Genomic DNA, 23,886 nt, shown 5'->3' with positions numbered 1-23,886 from the left:
ATTGTGTTATTTATAGGATTAAAATCAGAAGAAAGACGAATCAGAATCAGCTTCAATGGCCAAATTTGTGTGTATAAATAAGGAATTTGACTTTGGTTTCACATGCACACACAACATGCAGACATTAAGTATGAATAAATAAACTTAGAGAAAATAGAACAACAGATAAAGGGAACAATATCTACATGTTTGCACGCCTAGTATTTTTTTTAAATTTTTTTTACTCTTAGGTTAAGAAAAAAAAAAGTGAAAATCCTATTCCCAGCTTTGGCTGAGGCTGACATTTTTTAAAGCACATATGCATGTAAAAACAGAGCTTTGGGATTTAAACAAAGTTCCTCAGTGGATCTGATGAAAGATTATCCAAGGTTGCATCATGGGACCAGACTAGAATAGAGCAAGTCAGGACATTCCTCAGTGCTTTTAAAGGGGAGCAGAAAAACAAAGTACTTAATGCATGCGCAGCGTATGACGTAGTTTCTAAGTCTTTCTAAAACCAAACAAACTGCTGCCGTCAGAATTCAACTAAGACTTTATTCTGTGATGGATCCATGCAAACACCCCGCTTTTTATTCAAATGCACATTGTAACAAGAGCCAATGCACATTTAAAATAACGACGTCTATCGGTCCGCGAAAGCCGCTTCAGATTCTAAAAGCTTTTCATTTGCACTTGTATTTATGTGGGTTTTGCATGATACAATTACATATCGAGCACCTGACAATTACAGAACAAAGATCTGAGCAATGAGCACAGCGTGGGACAACTGCCTATTGCAACGGTGTGAACAAACAGAATAGTGGGAGATTTTTCAGCTGCCATTAATATGCAGAAGGAATTAATGAAAGCTTTGACAGAGGAATAAACATAAAGTTTTCCCTTTTTTTTTCTAATAAAAGTGATAAACGCACTAAGAAGTTCTTTGGATTACTGCAGGAATTTAAACCGCCTTCCCATCTGTGCATACTTGCCTCCTGCCCCTGCGTAACCCTCTTTCCATAAAGAATAGTTTTAAAGCAAAAGAGCTTTATTTGCCTCATGTTTATTATTTTTCCTGCTTTGGATGACATCACCTAATATTCATTATCCTGTCTCATACATTTTCCCATCGTTCCCATTCCCCCCAAAATTTGCCTTTTGTTCAGAAGCGTGCCACGTTCAATTTTTGGTCAATTAGCCGCTGCAATTTCGAAGCCAGTGAGCGTCTTTTAGACACGGATGCACAAAATGCTACACTTATTAGGAGGAGGAAAAAGGAGGCCCATGCCTCGATAGGGGAAATGTTTAAAGAACATCCCCAGCGTGCAGGGTGAATTGCTTCCCCCCAAGAGATAAAAGCTGGACGGTGGGAGGATTGGGTTTGACACGAGGCAGTGGCTCAAATCTGTCATAACGGTGGCCATTTTTATACCCTGAGCAGAAGGCCCTGTAGACTTTATTATGTCCCTACAAGCAGCGAGGTGTCCAAGAGAAACCAGGAAGTTTTCTGATTGTGACTACTTTTTTTATTATTTTTTTTACTTTATACCAACAAAGCCTTCTGCTGCTCAAAGGGAATATCGCCATCGTATTAAAAGCTCGCACAATGGAACATCTCAGAACAAGAGGCTTATCATGTGTTGGAGGAAAAACTAAAGTATGAGGGCTCAGTCCATTTGTCAACCAGAGCACTGAGTTTCATTTGGATGAGTCCAAACAGTGAAGAAAGGGCTAATTCACAGGGGAGCAGGTGGTTGGTCACACAGCAGTGAATCTTCTAGGCCTTTTTTTTTTCCCCCTTCTCTATCGGATATTTGCCCTTCTCTGCTCTTCATAGTACTTGTTGTTTTTATCCTTGTTCTTTACTTTGGCTCTCCTTTCTCGTTTCAACTGGCAGTTGCCAGTACACACAATTGATGTCGACCACCGACTCGCTTTCTTCTGACATGATGCGCTGAATATATAACGACCCAAAATACAGCAAGAAGTGCACAAGTTTAAGTGACCTTGAATAAGTTTTCGGGACATTAATCGGTGTTTCTCGGAGATTTAAAAAAAAAAAAAAAAAAAAAAAAAACCTAAATCCTTTGGACGGGATGAACTCCAGAAGGTCTTTTATCTCCTTAGTTAAACATTTACAGTAAGTTCAGTGTCCCTCTGGTCTCAGTTCTCAACATGCTCCTCAGTTGTGCCGTTTGTTTCTGTGACGTTTGGGGAGAATTATTATTGCAGGACAATCAAAAAGCATAGGAGCAAGAATGTTTTAAGCGAAGATCAACCACAAATTAAAATGCAGTAAATATCAAAGTAAAGTTTGCTTTTTCATTGGTCATGTGTTCAGCGTTATTTTGTAGCCGTTGGTATTCTTTGAAACATACCTGTAAATCATTTGTGGTAGTTTTTCTGTTTTGTTTGGAAAGGTCGAATCGGGGTTTTGGAGAGGAGACTCCATCAGATAGTCGAGCTTCGGGTTCAGGAGGAACCGACTCAGGATGCACGGGAGTCCACCCAACCAATTTAGTACATTTATTTTCTGAATGAAGTAAACTAGGTTTGTTACTTTGTTACTCCCTACGTTACCTACACTAGTTGTGACTTTATTTTTTAATATACATATATACATATTAATATATATATATATATATATATATATATATATATATATATATATATATTTTTTTTTTTTTTTTTTTTTTGTTTATTTTATAGAGTACCTACTTTGTTACTTTCTAAATGTACAGTATAACATTTGCTACTTTACTTCCTAATATAAGCAAACTTTGCTACTTTCTAAACTGAACTATACTGAACTTATTTTTTTAAAAAAGAGTAAGTAATACATGTTTGGTTTTAATGATTTGCACATGTAAGTTTGGAAACGCGTCTCAACCTCAGGATCCTCCATTTCAACCTGATTTGCTTCACACATGTTTCTTTATATGGTTTACTTATATCTACAGTAAATTAGGTGGTGAATGTTAAGCTGCAATATGACGACTGTGACAGCTTGGATTCAAATTTTATCATTTTCTTTTTTTAGGAAAAACATCCAAGAACTTAATCTGAATTACTCTTCAGTTCGTGTTAATTTCGTGAACCACCAGTTTGCAGCCGTATAAACATCTTAAACAAACCGCCTCACTGTCCTTGGCAACACTTACACTATTGTTGCATTTAACACCAAGCATTTTCTAATTCAATCCAACCTTATAAATCACTTAAGTGAAACAAAGACAAACAGGAAAATAGTGTAACACATAATTAATCTGAGTTTCTTGCACAGTCAACTGAGGATTATTGTGTTTTGCTTTCACAAACACAAAAGCCATGTTTGGTTGTCTTTGGCAATATTTAACATGGATTGTGACATATTTTTCTTCAGAGTACTGAGCAGAACAAATTTGTTTTTACAGGCTGATGACTCCGACTGGACGAAGCGCTTTAAAATGTACGAGGCCAATAATTTGTCTAGCCAGGAAGATGGTGATTAATCACCACACCTTGTCTTCATAACCCAGATATTGAAAATAGTCTATGTAAAAAGAAGCTCCTGACACTGAATCAAGCAGTGATTTTTCTTTTTTAACTTTTGTCATTGGTTTTGGTCAAAACCGTTAAAAACAATTAGATTTATGACGGGGCGTCTCGATTGGAGCCCATTCTCTTGATTTCCGTAACACAGTTTGACTAAATTGACGAGTCAAGTTTAAAGATCTTTGAATTGAATATTCGAGTTTCCGACCGGCAGGTCAGAGAGGATGAAAATGAAAACTGCCTAGAACCTGGAACTGATTTCTTGTTACATCCGTATCTCAAGATGTTACCAAACCTCAAAAGCTTTGATAAAGAGTTCTTCTTTCTTTCGTGTTTCCAGTTTTTCATGACGGTGTGAATCTTTAACCACGTAGCTTTTACTGTGCTTTAACTCGGTGCCTTCATAGCCGTGTCGTTCCGATCCTCTGAACTGCTTTAGTCAGCCTTGAACGCCAGTCGGAAATGAGTCATCTTTGAGAGTTTATGCCGCAAAGGACCTGCGGAGTCCCTCTGAACTGATAGATGGCTCAAACCGCTTGGCTGGGAAAGCCTCTAGTCATTGCTCAGCTCAGCATTACAAGACACACTCTACCTACCTTAATCCCACTATCTTCCTGTCTCTGTCTTTCTCCCTCTCCTCTCAATTACCGTTCGACTCGGAATCCTCGCTTCTCCTCTTATCACTCCTCCCTCAGTGCTTCATTTCTTTATTTTCACTCTAATGATTCAGTTTTTCTTTGCGTCGTTGTTACATCACCCCTCTTTAATGATACTCGGGATGGGCGTGAACGAGCTACGACATCCCCATGTCTGCAGCTGCTGCAAAGTTGCTAAGGCAGAGGAAGTGGGATGTACAGTTTCAACTCATACATCCCACTTCCTCCGACCTTCCCAAAGGGAAAATCAAGGAAGATTTCTGATGGTCGCCCACAGCTATAGCACCTCAAATCTGCCGTAAATAACTCGTATTCGCCTAGATTTATAGAAGTAGATTTCAGTTTTCAAATGATCAACATTTTCTTGATAATTTCTCACCATTATGTGGATTTGTCTAGGGAATGCCTGGGAAAAAAAAAGAGAGAATGTTGTTCTTTCTATAGATTTTGGCATGGCCCATTAAATACCGGATCCATCTGCGTGGGGCAAAATGTATCAATCTGATAGCTGGAAAACAGATGACCCTTTCTTATAATCAATGTTTCATAACACAATTGCATAATTCACTTTGATCTCACCCGAGCTGCTGAATATTCAAAACGTTTGCACCACTTGGACTCCATGCGTTTTCAGAACACTTGGCAGCGCGTTCCCGTATCCTGAGGGGCGCTCACACAATTTGCAGTTCACGTAGAGTTACAGGAAGTAATTTAGATATTCTCTGTTTTCAGTGATTGGCAGTCGAGATTATTCTGAACACTGCACATGGTAATGCATAATGAGTAGGCTCGTGTGAACTTTCCAGCTATTGTTGTTGGGATTTTTAAAAAAAGTCACCGTGGCCCATAATGCCAAAGTTTATTCAGAAGTGCTACTATTTATTTATTTATTTTTTTTATGATTGGATGACTTACAGCATCCATATTTGTACAAGTTTGAAGAATGCATTTGACAACATCAGAGTTGAATTTTTACTTAAAAACATCCTGGCGTTGCTTATAATATGGCGGATATGTTTTCAGGTTTATAAAATGCATTGTACTGTTCAAACAGCTGGTTCTTGTAATGCACCACGCACCAAACTTAGAACCTCACAGCAGTATACATTAGAGCGTCAACTGGAAAATCTGGTGAATAGTGCAACATACCAAAAGAGGCAAAGCAACTAAGTATTTTGTCAAGTATTTGTAAGATATGTATGTTTTTTTTTTTTGCCTAATTCATTTTGGACATGTTGCTTTTACAATGACTGTAACATTCACACAGTCCAACAAACATATGGTGCAGTGTTTGTTCATATGGACTCTTTGTACTGTATAAATTCAGGGGAATTTGGCTCTGCATTACACAATGATAAACAAATGGAAGTATTTATTTATTTCTATATTTATTTATGCATTTTGCACATGGTTGGCAATCAACTATAGGTTGAAATATAGCGCCAAGAAATCAAGTCCCCTTCATCCAATGCTCACTTTTTAACCTTGTATCAAGACAGAATCCTTTTTTTTTTTTTTTTGTAAATCTAACAAAATGAATCTTTAATTTTTATCTGATAATAAAGTTGTCATATGTGATTTTAGGCTTCTGTACTTAGTTTCTCTGTAGTTTCTGGCCTGTGGTGATTATATTCCCTTTAGATGTTTCTAACACACAGATTGTTATAACCTTTAGGGATTGTTTGCTATGCCATAAAACAAATTTAACAAGTTGATGCTAATTAGTCAGGATGTCTAGCCCGCCTGCAGTCTGCTTTTTAACAACCAAGACATTTGTAACTTTCAAATTATAGTTTTAAAACATCTTTGTCTTGCTTTTGTTTACTGTGGCTGAAATGTGCAGCAACGGGTTCTAGAGGGGCAGTGCTCCACCACTCTGCTAAATAATTTCAGCTTCAGTTAAGCAGCTTATTTAAGCTGGTTGAAAGAAGAAAAGAAATAGTAATTTTTGACCTTTTTAAAGATATCACAAATGGCCTGAATACATCCAAGCATGTCGGCCATTCTGTGGCCGTTCAAAAGTCTTAACGTCTTATCATGCCATCTTCATTTGATTAACTGCTATGACCACACACTCTTTCACGCCTCGTTGCGTTTTTTGTTTTATAAATATATCAATATTGTTTGCCGTCCAGGTAGATGGGGATTGTGCAGCAGACCGAGAGGATTGCCTCTCCTCTTCAGTCGGCCCCCCCCTCACTCATTTTCGGGCCTTTCGCGCTGCTCCTGCTGAGGGGGTTTGTCTGCATCTAGAGTGGCCTCTCCTGCTGGCCCCAGACTCGCCTGTGAAAGCTAATTATGCCGGGCTATTTTCTGACCAGGGAGCATGTCAATATTACACAGTGGGAGAGCTCTCACTTGTTCTGGCGCTGCATTGTTATTCATGAGCATTAATTCCATCAATGGCCTCCTCGGCCGCTGGACCGTGGCGGCTTCTTACCAGAGTGTAATTTTAGGAAAAGTGCATGTAGCTGCCACAGGCATCACACTTCAGTTCCACAAAGGCCTGCGCCTTCCTGTCCGCTTGCTCAGAGATGTGTGTTATGACGGAGCAGATGGGCTTTTCTATCGTTTACTATGGATGGAGGATCCCAACAGAGGTTGAAGGCTTTGGAATAAGTTGATGGTAAAGATACTGTAAAATAATATCTGTTCTTTTTAAGTGGATTGATCATAGGCTTTTCTGTTCGTGAGAGCAGACAAAGAGCATATAGGTAAGTACAGAAATGCAGTTTTTAAATAATAATTATTATTTTTTTAGGAGATAAAAGCTAACTATGCCAAACAGGCTCTGTGTGACCTCCATTAAGACAACTGGCAGTGAGACTTTTGGCCCACTCTTCTTGCTCTTGGTTGTAATTGAGCCACACTGGAGGCTCTTCAATCATCAGATTTCAGAGTACGTTCTCAAAAGTCTTTGTGATTTTTGTCTTCTTTTCAGGATGGAATGGTTTTCTCTCAACAGCGCTACCCAAATCTCTTTCCAATTGCTGAACCGTGAACATTTTGAGCACAAAATGCTTTTAAGATCTTTTTGTCTAGTGTTACCAGACGGGTTACATTTAGGTGATTTCACAATTTTGCACATGGGTGGCAATTATTCTCCGACGTAATGCCAAATTTTGACAGCTTTTTTTTTTTGTCTTTTTCTTTAAATAGAAATGATTTTTTTCATAATTACTCTAGTTATCTTTGAATTATTTAAGTGTGAGTAAAATAAGCTAGACCAGGAGAAATCTGAGGGAGCAAATACATTTTCGCAGCTCCGTAAATTCAAGTGAATTCGACGGACGGAGAGATATTATCAACCCGAGACCAGTAATGGCTCATATTTCATACAGTTTTAATGCAGGCATATTTTATTCCTCCACTGAGTGTATTCTGTGTCATGGAAGCTGAAAGGTATATCGGATGCGCAGCATCTGTATAAGGAGTAGGGGGGTTATTGTTGCACAATGACAATGAGGGACGCAGCAGAAGATAAAAGATGCTTCCCATGAATTACCACCACAGCCTCTCTCCCTGCTGATACCGCCGCCGCACAATCAGGATTTTCATGTCACCTTGAAAGTTTATGGGATTTACTTTGCATCTGCAGTGACCTGATACACCTGCTTACAATTCTGCGCACTAGATCTGTTGGTGTTTGTTTTTATAATTTGAATATGTCTTCCTGGAGTTCTTTGCGCTGCAGCTCAGAAAAGTGTTTTGTGGAACCAAAGGGCCCGATTTAGGAGGATGGCAGGATCCTGGGCTTGAGCAAGTTCGGTACCCCACTCACAGAAGTTTCTTTTATGTATGCAAACTACGATAAAATTAAAGTTATGTTTTACTGATGTATTCCTGTAGTGTGGACTTCTTTAAATAGTATTTCTTTTGAATTATTTTACAAAGTAGAACTCAGGAGAAGCAAGATATATTTCTCAGTTTTATTGCAAGACTCGGATTGTGATCTCTGCATTATGTTGGTTTGATGCAAATAAATGCTGTTTCACTGCAGTGTCTGTATAGCTAAACTTTATTAACCGTTTTTGAAACTTTCTGTTATTCCTTTGTATTCTTTACTTATGAATCTTAATTCCTTATGCATGTTTAACAAAAATAAGTAAGATCTTTTAAAAAAGCTCCTTTGCCTGCTCTTGGGACATTTAATGCAAAATAAAATATTGATTCCAACTGCGAAACTGGGTTTTGATACTGTACATGCATAAAATATTGTAATACAGCAAAGAAAGGGAATACAGCCGAAGTGCACAAGTACATAAACAAAAAGAGAAGAATCAAACAAAATAAAAGCCAACAGGCTTTCTAAGGACCTGGTTGAAATAGCTGCTCTAGCTTACTTTATTCATCAAAGAAGCCGGTGGTAGAAACAATAACACAATTACATTTTGTCCTATTGGTGATATTTGAAATCAGCTAAAGCAATCTTCCTCCTTGAGGCAGCCATCTGGTCTTGATACCTACCCCCAGAAAAGATTTATTTGGGTAGGGATGAGCAGACATCATGCTCATACCGGAGATGGAAAATAAGCAGAGCAGAAACAAGCCGACACTATGAAACTTTCCAGACTTTGCTTTTACAAGCAAAGGACTCCTCTGCTCCTCCTCTGTTTGTGTCTTGGGAGACCAGTTGGTATGGAGGAGAGGTTAAAGGATAGCTAAATGTCTCAGCTTCTCCTGACAAATTCGGGAGGACGCTGGTGGTGGGTGGGTTGAAATAAAAGGAGCACTTTGTCACCTAGAGGAAAGGCCCAGAATTAGAACAGCCATAGTACTCTGCGTTCCCTCTTTGTTCTCCTCGCTTGAATCTCTTTTGCTCTGTAAAAGTGAAGCCGTGGGTAACGCAGAGCGTCCAACACTGGGTGTCCAAGAAGGAAAGAGTACTGAGAATGGGACTCTTTTGCTCAAACAAAGAACTAATTAATTGATTAGAAAATCCAAAGATGATGATAGTTGTTTTTGTTCTCGGGACTGCACTTGATGTAGATGCTAAATATGAGAACTTGCACCCATCAGTATTTGTTGGTTTTTGTTGGCTTTGAGTACAAGGCGGTTGGTTTGTGAATTTAATTACACAGCTGAGAGAACTAAAACATGCAGGATGGCTGCTGTTAGACACCTCTGAGTTAATCTCCATTTGTGCGAGCCATTATTTTTTGTTCGTTGCATGCATTTAGCAGTTTATTTTGGCAACCTGTAAAGGGTGCAACCCGCCTCTTGCCACGCAAACCAGTTTTTCTAATACTCTGCAAGGATAGATGACTATGAATGGATGAATGGATTTCAGTGTGCACGTTGTTCTTTTTCGCTCTGACTCATTTACATCTGTAGGCCTGTTATTTTATTTATTTATTTTTATTACTGATTCTATGTTTGACTTCAATTCGTTTTTACATTTTCAAACAGATTTGCAATGAAATATGCGTCATATGCTTCCTCCCATTAGTACATCTAGACTTAAAAACAGTTGTAGTCGTTTTTGCCTAAATTTTTGAGAATTTTATTACATTTTTTTTTTTTCCAACTGTAAAATAAATTATAAAGTGCATTCTGTTGAACTTCCAATCCTGCTGCTGGCTATCATATTATTGCTCTATCTTGTAGTGAATTAGCACCCCCGTGCTCTTGCGGGTCAGCGAATTACGTCCCGGACTGAAGCTGTGTGCTGTGACTGACGGTACCTTGGGCGTATCGACACCGAGGAGACGCCACATCGCAGTCAAGACTTGAGCTTTTAATCCCAACCATGCATCCCTAAGGCAAAATCCTTAAGACCCTATGTGTTTGCCGTGCATGCCAATGCACCCTTGGACCCCGGCCGAGCTGTTGACGCCTGACCCCTTCTGCATCAAACACTGAGGTTACTCATAACCCCTGCTCGTCTTTCATTATTGAGATGTGAATGAGGAAGGGCAGAAGGGGGCGGGGGTGCTCATCGATCGGTCAACACAGGAATATTTGATTGTTGCTTCGGTGCCTGTGCCAAGACACTCTTCTTCATTGAAACACACCATATGAAGGTAGTGCAGAGAAAGGAAAATAAAAGGGGGTTGAAAAAGCCAAAGTGCGCATAAATGAAGAAGGTTCCGAACACGTTTCGGTCTTTTCACATTAAATCATGTGGTGTAAATAGATAGAATTGTTTATCAGAAGAACATAGCTTGCTCTCTTGTCATACAAGGCAAATTAGCAGCTAAACAACCTTCTGGAAGCTGAGCGCTGTTGGGGATCGTTTGTGAAGCAATCCGGTTTTAGGCTTGGAAAAAAAAAAAAAGGCCTTTGAAGAAGGAAAGTGCTGGAAGCAAAGACTGGACCAAGTCGGACATTGGAAGTTACCATGGTGACAGCGACTGGAAATAAAAAAATCTGTGCTTAAAGGCAGGCCTCTGTGTGGTGTGTGAGGAGAGCAATGGCAGCGGCGGTGGGGGTACAGTGATGCAGCGTACTTATTGATTTGTGTGGAGATTTTAGAATACACTGAATGGAGTGCTGGTTCCTTTTTGGATGTCGATGGAGGGTTTCTGTGCTTTGTGCGGACAAACCTTAAGATTCCATCCCTTCTTTTTCCTTTACAAAGCAGCCGAATAAAAGTTATAGGGAAGGATTAGAATCTTTTTGTAGTCACATAAGCTCCCCAAAGCACTCTTTGAACTCAAAGCATCAACAGATGTCTTTTTTCTGTGCATAACAGGCATGACTTGATGTCTTGAAAATTCTAAGTCGTGGCCTTTCTGCCCTTTTTGTTTTTATTCCCCGTACGTCCCTCTGAAGGCCGGCGCAGCAGCGGCACGGCCGACAATCTGGATGAGGAATCTCTCTCTTGCAGCGATCCTTTTGAGATGCACTTAAAATCGCTGCAGGGATGATTCAGAATATTTCAGATTAGTTCTGTGCTTTCATTTTTTTGGATAAAGCCTGTCCCGCCTGTCGTCCCCTTTGGGGGGAAAAAAAATGTTAGCGTTTGTAACTCAACCTAGTCTCATTGGTTGTCAAAAATCTAATCCCTCCTAAAATCTTTAAATAAACTTAACTCTGTCTGTGACTTGAAAGATTCTACCTTTCCGAGGAGTTAATATATGCACTTAAATATAGCAGGGGGAAAAAAAACGGTGCAGAAAAACATGAGAAGCCTAGTGAGCTGCGAGGATAACCAGCAATAAAATGGTGAAAGACTCCATTTTATTGTTGATCGTCTCTACAGATTCTAATTCTAATTTCCTTCAGTCTGTGACACGTCAGTATCAATGCAACGATGGTTGCAAATGACCTTAGCTTCACATTTGTTAAAAATCCTTTTTAGCACATCTCCACAAGAAAGAAGAAGAAAGGTTTGCCAAAAATGGCTCCACAAGCTGAAAGCCCCTTGGGGCTACTCGCTGGAAGATAAATCAAGTGTCACCACGAAGATATGGAGCAGCATCATCTGTTGGCAAGAATAGAAAAATTCATCTTGTGCAATCGTAAATCATCGGAAAGGCCGGCCAGAGCGAATAGGCTTCAGCCGCAAAACAAATTGATATGTGAGGTTAGCGCAAGTTTCCAATCCGCCCCTTGTGGTGCGTCTTTGGAGGCACCGGAGGAGAAGCCGTGGGCGTTGAGATTTACATACGTGACAGCGCCTAGCCAAGGATTAGCGGCTTGTTTCTGAAAGCTGGAGATATGCAAATCAGACCTACAGCTTCATTTAAAGCTATTATCATTTACTTATAATGAGGTATTTTTGAAATATGAGTACAATTTGTACAACCCCGTCTATTTTTATGTTTGTCAGAGCAACAGATTTAACCTTAATTTGCTATTTTAGGAAAACTTTTACCATAATACCTTAGCTTTGCTTAGTGTTTCATATTTTGACTTAACATTCTGATTCGAAGTGCCACCTTTTTGAACACTAAAGGTGAAAAAGACTTTGACTTGACCATTCTGACACATCAACTCTGGCTACAAGTGAAGATTGTTGCCTTGCTGGTAGTTGTACCGACAGTCCAATGTCAAGTCTTAGTGCCACTTGTTTTCCCATCTGTGTTGACCAGCTTCCCTGACCCTACTTGCAGGAAAAATTCATGCCAAAACCATGATGCTGCCACCACCTTGTCATATCATGTAGATGATGGGTTGAGAATGAATCTCGTCTAACCCGTCATTCTTTGTGATAACAGCCAATTGGTTCCTTATGATTTCTGTTAGCCATGACTTTCATCTTAGCGTTATCCCACAAAAGGCAGATCTGGGTAATCCACATTTAATAGTTGTTCTGTTGACCCCTTTGCTTCACACATTGAAAACAATGCATCATTTTTCCATGCAATTAGTTGATGCTTTGTTTTGGTCTACCACATAAAATATCTGTTAAAAATATCAAGATTTGGAGTTGTAGCATAGCATTGCAAAGAAATACACAGAGAATCCCTAATGTCCAAGCTTCAAGTTAATAAAATAAATTAAAACAATTGTGAACAACTTAAATTTTTTGCTGCTTTAGCTTTACCAAAGATAACCCAAGTAGCCTAAGTGGTTTGTATACCGCATTTTAAGGATCCCTAGTTTTACTTTTTTTTTTTTTCTTTTACCAAATGTAAATCCACTGAGATGGTGTCCTGTTAATGTTCTAGACTGAAGGAAACGACTCCCCCTGGGACATGATCACACGTAACTGAGCATGGCATCAGATGAACTGTCACTGGCTGTATGTTCACTTGTCAGTCCACTGTGGCAGAAATCCCTGCTGCCTTGTTTTAAATGAACCACAGTCGCATCTAACAGGCATGCTGATGCGTGTTTTTAATTAGTTACTGTCACAGCTGTTGAAACATATAAATCATATGCGTCTGTATGTGCGTCAACATTAAAAGCTACGTAAAAGACTGTTGTTTAATTGCAGCAGCCGTATTCATCGTAGCGTTCTACCAATTAACTCATTGGATTAAAACCAAAGAGCATTACATGTATAAGTTATAGGTTCTTCTAATAGAAGTAAGTCTTTTGTTTCTTTTTCTTTTTTTTTTTTTTTTTTTCAGGAAAAGTTGAAACTGTTGTTGAGGCTGAGGATCACTATCAAGTCGAAACCAAACATTGTTATTTGGACTCTTTGTAGCCGTTCAATTTCCAAGATCTTTATCTGCAGGCATCTGAGGAACTGGCTGGGGATTTTTTTTTGTGCAGAGTTTCTGTTTGCCCTTTAGAGACAGACACTGATGTCTGCTTGCGTGCTGCGGCCCGGCCTTGAAAGCAGAAGAAAGCTGCACATGTGAGAGCACATAGGAAAGCGGCCGAGCATTTGTGACAGGGAGGATTCATTGCACCCAGGCTCTATTGTTTTTGCAACGACTGCTCCGGTCTATACTGCACCTATATATTACCAGCGTCTGAAAAAATTACAATTAAACCGCAATAAAAGGAAGTCCGCACACTCATCCAAATTAATTATAATTCACGCGCAAGCTTTTATTGTGTAATTCAAACAGTACCAGCAGCTATATAAACTGTAACTGCTGCATAAAAGCAGATATAATGTATTCATGTTTGGATCTGTTCTTTTGTTTCTCTCCCTGATGTTGAATTTGGATGCATCTGACTCCCACAGTGCTCTCCAGCAGGTGCAAAATTTATACTTTAATTGAATTTTGCTGTGCACAGCTAGGTGGATGTCCACACCATGTGCAGAATCACAGGCTGACCTCTCAAGGGGAGAGAAGAATTACATCACCCAATACCCGTTGTGGCACATAAACAGATGGATTAATTCCTAAGAGGGAGAGTGGACATATCTGACCGGTATACACCTGAATGTCTTGTGCTTGATACTGCATGTCTTTTTTTAAAATTTTTTAGTAAGATTACATTGTTAATTATGGTAGTTTGCATTTTATTTAAATAACTGTAGAAGATCACTTAAATAAAGGATGTCAGGTTTCATTAACTTCTAAAATCAAACAGTTCAATTATGACCACTTATTTCTATTATACGTCCATTCTTCACTGACAGTCATACCATGGACACAGTAAAATATAGGTGGGAAAACTATGCGACATGCATAAATGAAATATACTGTTAAGCTTAAATATTCAACATTGGACCTAACGGGTTGCTTGTCCAGAACAGGAATTCGTAATGGCCATTTGCTTCAGTTCTCCACCGTAATGTAAACAATAACGTTTTCATAGTTATTTGGGATTAGCTAACTCACCGGATTCCATCATATATTCTTATTAAACCATTAAAGAGGGGTGATAATGTGATGGTTTTATCTCTGTGTTCTACATTATGAAGAGAAGAGAAGGGCTGAAAAGAACGAATGAGGTGACTGCTCTCAGGGCTTTATATTTTATGACTTTGTGGCTATTGAAAAATCCCTTGTTGTGTTTGGCGCCACCCTTTGACTTGGAGTGTAATTGCTGCTGCTCTACCAGCTTATTTTCTACCCGGTAGAGGCAGCTAGAAAATAAACTCACCTTGAAGGAATGCTTGTCTCTGAATTTTTAGAGCACATACCATTCCTTCTTTGTATTGGATTTCTTGTCTTCCATTATCTACAAAGATGAACCCACACACCTCCTGAAATGTTGAGGCTACGGTTCTAGGTTTACCATGACTTATAGGACAATATTGTGTAATATAATTTGCTTTACACCTAAGAAAAAAAAAAACAACCAAAAGGTTTGCATGATTGAGAAAATGTATTTTTTAAAATGTCTATAAGTAGTTTCTGTGTTCACAATTTCAATATATTTCATCATTTTATAAGCCAAATAGTTTTTTTTGTGTGTCTTAAAATGTTTGAATAAGTTTGAGATCATTTATTTTTAAGTTTTGGCAAACTTAACAGGAAGATTAAAAAAAAAAAAAAAAAAAAAAAAAAAATATATATATATATATATATATATATATATATATATATATATATATATATATATATATATATATATATATTAGATATTTTAAGGTCTTTGCGGATGTTTCCCTATTCTTTTCAAGAACATGTACTATACATTTGTTCAACGTTTGCAGTTTGTTTTTTTTTCTGACTCTTCCCATTTTTATTTCATGCTCCACTTCTGCTACTTCTCAATACTTGTTTCTTAAGAGAAAAACACAGCCCTGTTCCAAAATACGTGACGTTTTCAGATAAGGGTTCCTTGCGAAACACTTTGTTGCAAGAACACAATGTCCGTCAAAGTTTAAAGAAATAAATAACAAAAAAAAAATGTGGTATCAAAAACAGTCCACAAACACTGAGAATGTCAAGAAGTTAAATAAACTGGATTATTGATCCATAAGCACCTCGGTTCCACAGTTTTTTACAAGATTTAATTTTAATTAAAGCTCTCTGTAAAGTGGCCACTTACCTTAGCACATGGTTAGCATGTGTTCATCAAGCTTTGCTTGTGTTTGTGCTTTAGGCTTCTGGATTGTTGCCAAGCAGAGCTTCATGGATGAGTCTGTAAAGTCTCGGTATCAACATAGGGGCCTGAAAATATTGGAGTAGTCTGCTGCCTGGTTGGTCAAACTAGCCACGCTGCTTCAGCGCTTCCATTTTTCTTTTCGCTTGAACTCCATCTTATCTTCCAAATGCAATATTAGAGAGGGACCAAACTGAGTGATGTCATATCTTATGAAACCTACTAATCGCTGTGGATGGCTGTGAGGGATTACATTTGTCGGGTAGGAAACAAAAAAGCTTGAAATAGCCTTTTTTTTGTAAGCAGTGTAAAGGAGTTTACAAGGAGTGATTAATATTGACCTTTGTTTGACCATTCCCAATGAAGCTTTCTCTTCTTCACTTAGCAGGGCTCTGTAAAGGTTGCTCATACATACCGACGTACAGAAAAATGCCCAGATCTGCTCGTGCACAACACTGTCGCCAGCACTTTATTTATTTCCGCTTAGTTCCAGTCTGCTAATCCAATAAAAACTAAACATGGTTGATGTTTTATCGCCTATAGCGACGCACATCTGACAGAGCTCGATGGTTCTCTTCAGTTTTGTGCTATACTGATAATACCTCTCTTATTCTTGTCATGTGTTGCTCAACAAATTGATCCAATCAGCGGTTCATACTTGCGTTTCTGTGAGGACGTGTTCACACATTTGTACAGCAGCATGCGAGCTTAAGCGTTTGAGAACAGCGAGTTCCTTCAGCGGCGTACTTTAAATCCTCTGCGCCCACGCTCGACTATTGTGTCTATGTTGTAGACATTCATTCCTGATCTTTCTCCTCTGCCTCTTAATCTGTGCTAAGCGGATCTCTTGATGTTGGGGAAACAAAGTGTTCACATCTAAAATAAAGGGAGTGTCTGTGAGTGGGATTCAGCGATGAGTCTACGGTTCGGTGGGGCGCATGCGATCATTTTTAGGTTTCACTAATCCTTAGCCAAATGCGCAATTACGCAGAAGTTTTGTAAAAAGTTTGTTTCGGTTTGTTTTCCTGTGTTGCGAAAATGACTTGGACACTCTGTTAAAGTGACAACTTTCAACAGTTTTTTTTAATGTGATATTGGCAAAATATCCCAATATTTCTTTCTGTATAGGTTGATTTTGATAATTGTCACAAAATTGCTTCTGATTGAAATTATTGTTTCTAAGATTCCATCCATTTCATATGGAAAGAGGCTAATTCAACTGATTACAGTAAATAATTAAAGAGCTTCACTATCAAAGCATGCCATAAATTAAATGAACTATTACCCTTAAGCATCCTCTGACTTTATGGGTAACAAACGAGCACATCTACATGTTAATTTTCTCAACAGGCCATATCCTGTCGTACAAAATCCATTTGCATTATTTGTTTCAGTACGTGTACGAAGTAATGCAAATTAAGTCACCATGATTACTCTTCTTGTTTACTATTGTACTATTTTTTATTTTTTTTCCCCAACTCTTAATAAACTGCGGGGAGGAATTGAAATGGCCATCCAAAGCATGAGGGTGTCCATATGTGCTCCTGGCACCAGGACATCTTGGGCTACAGTTCGGTGATCGACTTTGTTGTTGTCTCATCTGATCTGCGGCTGCATGCCTTTGGGCACTCGGGTGAAGAGAGGGCCGGCGCTGTCCACTGACCCCAACCTGGTGATGAGTTGGCCCCGACTGTGGGGGGAGAGTGCTGGTCAGCGACTTCCGCATGGTTTTGAGGTGATTCTGGTCTCAGGAAGGAAAATAAGCACTTCTAACACTGTTCATAAAAGAATAGAATTATAGATGGTATGAAACGTGTCGAGACCCTACACCAATATGAAATGGTGTGAGTTAGATGATGTGATGGATATCCTCCTTCCCTTTTCCCTGAGCGCTTATCAGAACAACAACCAAAAATATCACCTAACCCATAAGAAAGGGTAAACGCTGTTTGTTGCAGCCGTTAAAGACAGTTAGTGAATTCTACTGAGTGTTGAAGACCGTCACTGTAGCGTATTGGGTCAGGAATATTGACCCCTTTTGTCACTTTTTCCTCCCCCTCTCCCCCCTCCCCACTTTTCTTACAAACACAAACTCTCAAGTGTGTGTCCACAGCAGGAAAAGAAATCAAACACCGGTCCGAACACATGAAACGCACAGTTCAAACATTAGCTGTTTCTTGGCACACAGAGTGTTATTTCAGCACATCGTTTATTTTCTTGACATGGGAGCTAATGCCAGGTGTGAAAATTCTGCCTGAGTGAAATGAGTTGGCTCTTACTGTAACAGGCTGTTCTCGTCGGTAATACTGCATTATTATTAACAGGTGCAACTTATAAAGTAAAAAAAAAAAAAAAAAGTTTACTTTTTGACTTGCGACAGTAATATTTTGCCGTTTAGAATAGAAGAATACAAGCAACGACAGAAAGGTGACGGACAATAACAATAAATAGTCACATGAAAATAGAATAAAAATATGTTACATATCACATAAAACCAGTAAAAACAGAAATTTCAACAGGTATGCTATAGCCATGTATAACCTTCAAAAATTGTGGAAAAAAAGACATCAGTCTTTAATATTGCTCCAGCAGTGAAACATAATAACAAAAAGTTAAGTGGAAGAAAAACTTTGGTAGAAACGACATAGAAACAACTGTAGCATGGGAAATACTGTGAGGAAACATCCATTCGAGAGTCTGGAGGAGATTCACAGGATGTGGACCGGTGCTAATGTTTCAAAAGGAGTCCCAAAGGGATTTATCCAGTACATTTACAGTTCAGTCGCAGAATTCCAGCTCTCTGTGCTTTCTTGGCTACATTTCTTATGTGGGAAAACTGCTCAAAGCATTTTGGCATCATGGAATCTGATTCAGCAATAAATGGTTAGCCTTCAGATTTGAAAAAAATAAAAAATTCTGCTCTTGGTATAAATCCGTTTTTTGTTTTGTTTTGTTTTGTTTTTTTCTGTGCTAGAGATGTTACAGTCTTTCATTCAGTCGCCGATTCATATTTGGTATTATTTGCACCTTGTCTGGGTTCAGTGCGACCCGGAGGAGTGAGCTTCGAAGTCAGCCAGAGTGGGGATCAGTGCTGTGATTACAGCAACTGCAGTTTGTGCTTACATTAGGCTCTGGTGCTTTGTGCTTTATCTTCTCTCATCAGCTGGCACCCTGACTTCTAATCTGCCAATTATAAAACAGCAGATGTAAGGAACATGGAAAGGCAGGGGGGGGGGGAGGCAGTCGGAAAAGAAAATCAGGAGAAAAGTAACCGATATATCACCTTCTTTTTTCCCAAACCCTTTGTGGTCAGTGATTATATCCAGGGGCCTTTTTGAGAGCGTTAATCCTATGGTGCCGTTTTTATGTGATAAAGGACAGAAAGAACAGCTACATCAAGTTAATGCCACCTGTGTTTCATTCTTTACTTGTGATGTATTACATCAGTTTCAGACCACCTGCATTTTAATACATATTTCAGCATATAACCAGACTTAAACCACTTCACCTTCTCTTTGTTAGTTCAAAGGGGTCTGTAATAGCCAAGTGTCTGCTGCAATCCTTAAACTCCACGTTTTGATTCGGTGACAGTTCTGTGGCCTTCGATCTAACGGGATTCTCCCTTTGAATTCCCCATTGGTTCATGCGTAATATGTTTGGGGTCTCCGCGCCGTTTCAAAAGAATGGAGTTGAACTGTTTTCAGTATCAGGAAAGGCACTTAAAAAATGCTTATACTATTGATGTTTCATTGGCTCCATCTATGCATCCAGCTATAAATAATTAAACAATAGTATTTTTGGACAAAAAAAAAAGCTGTATTTTGGTTGGGAAATTCACTTGGCAGTTAAAATCCTTGGTGGAAACATAAAAGGAGGGATCCGTCCTGCTTTTTACCGATTCCTTTTCATCCTACAGTTTCTGCAGGTTCCACATTAAAATCCTGACCACTGTGCAAATATGTGACAGAAATTCATGAATTTGACACTAAAAAATAAACGGAAACCCCATCATTCTTTCTCCAGCCTTTTTTTTTTTTGCCCCTTTGGAAATTTGCTCAGACAATATTTAATCAGACAGCATCTGCGGCTGTTTGGTTTTGTGCATGCAGCGGTAAAAATGAACACGGATTGTTTTTTCCTTTTTAAGTGGGGCAAGATAGGCTCAGATTAAGTTTGCAATCCATGTTAAATAAACAGTCCGACGTTTAATCCCCCAGGAGGACGTTAAATTGAAAAGGCGCGTGATTAAAAGTCCAGATTTGTTCATAGCCTTTACCTCAAAGGGTATGGATTAGCAAAGCTGTGTTCGTGTTGGGCCCCTTAAATGTGAATGTGCAGCTAAACGAGTCAACGGGCACTTAATGATGCTAGACAAAAAAAAAAAAAAAAAAAATGGCGTATTGTGTGTGTGTGTGTCTCAGTTTGCTTCGTCGGACGGTTTGCGTCTCCATTTAAAACTTTTGCCGGTTGCATCGCTTCAATCCGCAGTGAAGACGCCCAAATTTAGCTTGCATTTACCTGCTTATTACAAGCCAGCCACCTCCAAACAGACGGGTGGGTAAATTTCAGCCAGGCAGAGAACGGGGAGGCCACGAGCCTGCCTTGGTAATTGTTTCTCGGTTTCATCGGCTTGACCCCTTATTTATTTGATTGTCATTTACTGCCTTTGCGTTAGCTCTTGGTAGGTCGGAACTGTAGCTTACCAACAGCTCACCGCTGTGACCGAGCGAGGAAGACGGATGGCTGGTTGGGTTCACGAACCCATAAAGCTCACATGGGAGGAAGTCGGTGGACCATATCTCATTACCGGCTCAGGCCTGAAATGAGATGGGTCCCTTTTCCGCCTGTCCCTCACCGCTTCGATTGATTAGTCAGCAGCCAATCAATGTTAATTAAGGTGTAGAGAATCATTTAATTGTGGCATATGAATCATGGTGTCAGACCCTTCCTTGACCTTCACAGGACTTAGACTGTGAACCGTCTAAATACTGTTTGTATATTGGAGGGTAATGGTAGTGTGTAAACGAGCACGGGTTTGACGGACGTCTGCCCTGAATGTGCTGCAGTCGGCAGCAGTAAACCTCTCGTAGATCGGAGCAGAGACAGGATCAGACTCGGCATGCTGTTGTGCAAAAGCTTCCCGATAACTAGCGAAAAAAGCATTCAAAAGTTAAGCTTGTTGAGTTATTCAATTAAAAAAAAACATTGTTGTGTTAATTACACACCAAGATATACTTAGTGTTTTACTTTTTTTTCACATGGGAAGACAATACGAAATTAATTAATACAGAAATGTTATGTTGTAGCTATGTTACTGCTAATTTGACAATTGTCAAGCCGTCGTTGGCACTCTCCACCAGGATGGTTGTGGTCCAGAGGTAAGTTTCTGCTGTCAATGGTGAGACATACAGTGATTTGGGAAGCCATGTTCTCTGCTGGTATTGGTGCGCTGTTTTGTTTTGTCAAGTCCAAAGTCAGATGTAGCCATCTGCTACTTCCTGTTGCTTTGGCGGCTTGTTCTATTCCTCTCCACTTACGTTTTAAAACCATTCTTGGAAGCAGTCCTCTGAAAAGCCAGGCACTGACCCTCATTGGCTTAACTTTGTTGTGCAATGTCTTAAGTTATGCCAGAATTTTGCTGTATGTTTTATTTTTTACAGGGAATTGCTGTAAATACGGATTTTACCGTATTTATACAGAAAATATCTGGCGTCCACATCTGCCGGTATTTTACCGTAAATTATAGTGTAATATTTCGCATGCTTTCTTTGCAGAAGTAGATTAAAAAAGATGCAAAGTTTAGATTTTTGTATCAACTACAATCCATAAATATTGAAAGTAACATAAGTGAATGCTTAAACATAAAATCCATATAATTCTTGAGTCTTTATTTGTAGAATAAACTCATTAATTATATCAATTATTGAGGTGTGCTTCTGTTTTCCAGATGTATGCAGAAGCCCAGCAGATCTATACCTGTCGAAACGTTTAAAGCTTAATGTTGTGAGATAAGTGCTGCCTCTGTTATGCGAGGCGAGAGGCTCTCCGTGCATATGAAGTGGCGCTTTGATTGATGAGTGCCAAAAACAAAATGGCACAGGAGAACACCACAGGCACCATAATTGTGTTCTTTAATGAAGACCAGCATTTCATGCTGGAGATGATTGTGCAGTCAGTTGATTGTGTCTACCCCCTTCTTCCCCGCAACCACCCCCTACCACAACAACCATCCATCATGTGATAATAACGCTCCAACCTGTGCATGGTCTGGTTGGTACACCCATGACTTTCAACTCTATTCCTCCACAGCAAGATGAATTTGTCTCTGCCAGAGCCAAATGAACCTTAAAAAGAGGGGAACTTCTTAACTTTGTGGATTTCGGAAAACGGTTACGGCACTGCTCTGCTATTTTAGTTTGATCGACGTCTGATTAAAATCAGTCTCCTTGGCGAAGTTATGTAAATCCTTCAAAGTTGTGTTTCTCTACATAATTCCCTGAAATTCAAAAATTTGAAGTTTGATCTACAGTTGTTACTGGGTATTAAGGGATCCTTTCTTCCACCCTTGATGTGTGCAAGTCACACTGTTTTTTTTTTTTTTTTTTTGCGGGCCACAGAGAAAGGGAATCTAATATTTTACCATACTGTTAAAATAAACAGTAGTTTAAAGTAATTTTGTAACACATTGAGAACCAGATGTCATTTTACCATATTTAAAAAGTGGTGTTATGCGAAAGACTTGTTAAATATGACGCAAGGGCTATTTGCCCAGCTTAACATTACGTTTTGAGGGACCAAGGTTTTCCTTTTTCTTAGCCTATGATGTTCACATAACAGAGACCCCATTTCAGATCTTAGCTATAAGCACCGCCAAGCTCTCCAGCTTGATTGCACAGTACGAGAGATTGCATCACATCAGGCAAAAAGCAAAGCTTAGTGTTACTTTCAGGAGGAGTTGGAGATACAAAATAATCCACCTGGTGCTCCAGGGCCTGGTCATATGCAGGAAAATGGCAGCAGGGATGTTGATGTTTTGCTTATACCTCTAAGTTCAGTGGAGGAGGAATTCTAATGTCCGCTGAAGACTCAACATCTGAGATATTTAGCACTTTTGCTAGCCGGTCAGTCAAGCCACAGTTGAGAGTCTCTCTCTGAGAAAGTCCATATGTGACTTTCAGTGTTTGACCGTCATGTACTGATTGCTGCTTGTACCTTTTGATAATTGATTCTATGGTTTCTGCAGATGTAACAACAGGACCCAGTGTGCCGTGGTAGCCGGACCAGACGTGTTTCCTGACCCATGCCCGGGAACCTACAAGTACCTGGAAGTCCAATACGAATGTGTGCCCTACAGTATGTATTTTCCACTCTTGCGTACACTTCTAAAGCTCTCAGTCACACTAATGCCTTCTTAGCAACGATTCCTCGGCAACTTCATCGTAACTCTATCAGTGCTGCTCTAAAGGTTCATAGATCTCCTAAATGCACATTGCAGTGGTAAACCTATGCTGGGGACGTGGTGATGATTTTTTGTGATTGTGTACTGGAGTAGATAAAGACAAAATATAGTGTATCAGAGCAGAGAAATGTCAACAACATGGGATGTCTTTAAGATATTTGACTTAACCCAGGAGCGAATGCTGTCAGTGTTGTCTTTATCTGTGTTAAATTTAAAAAAAAATTACAAACCGAATATTTTATTTGTCTAACCGAATCACGGCGTGGGAGATTTCGAAAAAGAAATATTCCCTACTTGTAACACTTTATTTAAGCATTTGAAGAATTTGTTAGAAGTTGTGCTGCACACATATCCAGTCTGCGCACATGATAAAGAAAAAAATAAAGTTTGCTTGTTTTCTAGAAGCCAGGCAAATGTTTGGTTCTCTGAGGCATTTCCAAATGGATTCAATCTAATGGTTTAATTTCTGCACCAGATGAAGAACTTTTTCAAGCTGCAATAAACTTTAGTGGAAATGTTTAGGTGTGGGTGGGAAGGGTAAGAACGGGGTCACAGGATGAACACATGAAGAGGAAACCTACATGAGGTCAGAGGAAATGGAATGGACATTGCCATATAACCCCAGGTATTGTTTTAGGACGACTTCTCAGCGTATCATCAAAGCCGGTCATGTCGCCTGCCAAGATTCTGATGTGCTGTCGGGGCTGATATGGGGGGAAAAAATGTTTGAATAAATCTGGCAGCGGGCTTTCAGATGTACGGTCTGCTGCAGCCACGGGATTGAGGAGAATTGTAGTAATTCAGATTCAAATCAAAACCATCTTCCTAACATGTTAGGTCTTTACACGGCTCCCT

General features: G+C 39.4%; 1 protein-coding gene across 2 annotated transcripts in view; it reads left to right on the top strand.

Moving 5' to 3' along the window:
* LOC106923868 (adhesion G protein-coupled receptor L3) overlaps positions 1–23,886 on the top strand; it is a 269,173-nt gene that overhangs the window by 119,920 nt on the left and 125,367 nt on the right. For both annotated transcript variants that reach the window (XM_088015248.1, XM_088015247.1), the window contains one exon: positions 22,816–22,925. In XM_088015248.1, coding sequence (XP_087871374.1) covers positions 22,816–22,925 — 110 coding nt within the window. The remainder of the gene's footprint in view (positions 1–22,815; positions 22,926–23,886) is intronic.

This window comes from Poecilia mexicana, unplaced genomic scaffold, assembly GCF_051168715.1.
Source record: "Poecilia mexicana isolate PSO_F unplaced genomic scaffold, ASM5116871v1 scaffold_18, whole genome shotgun sequence".
NCBI lineage: Eukaryota > Metazoa > Chordata > Actinopteri > Cyprinodontiformes > Poeciliidae > Poecilia > Poecilia mexicana.
This window is presented reverse-complemented; position numbering and strand designations above follow the sequence as displayed.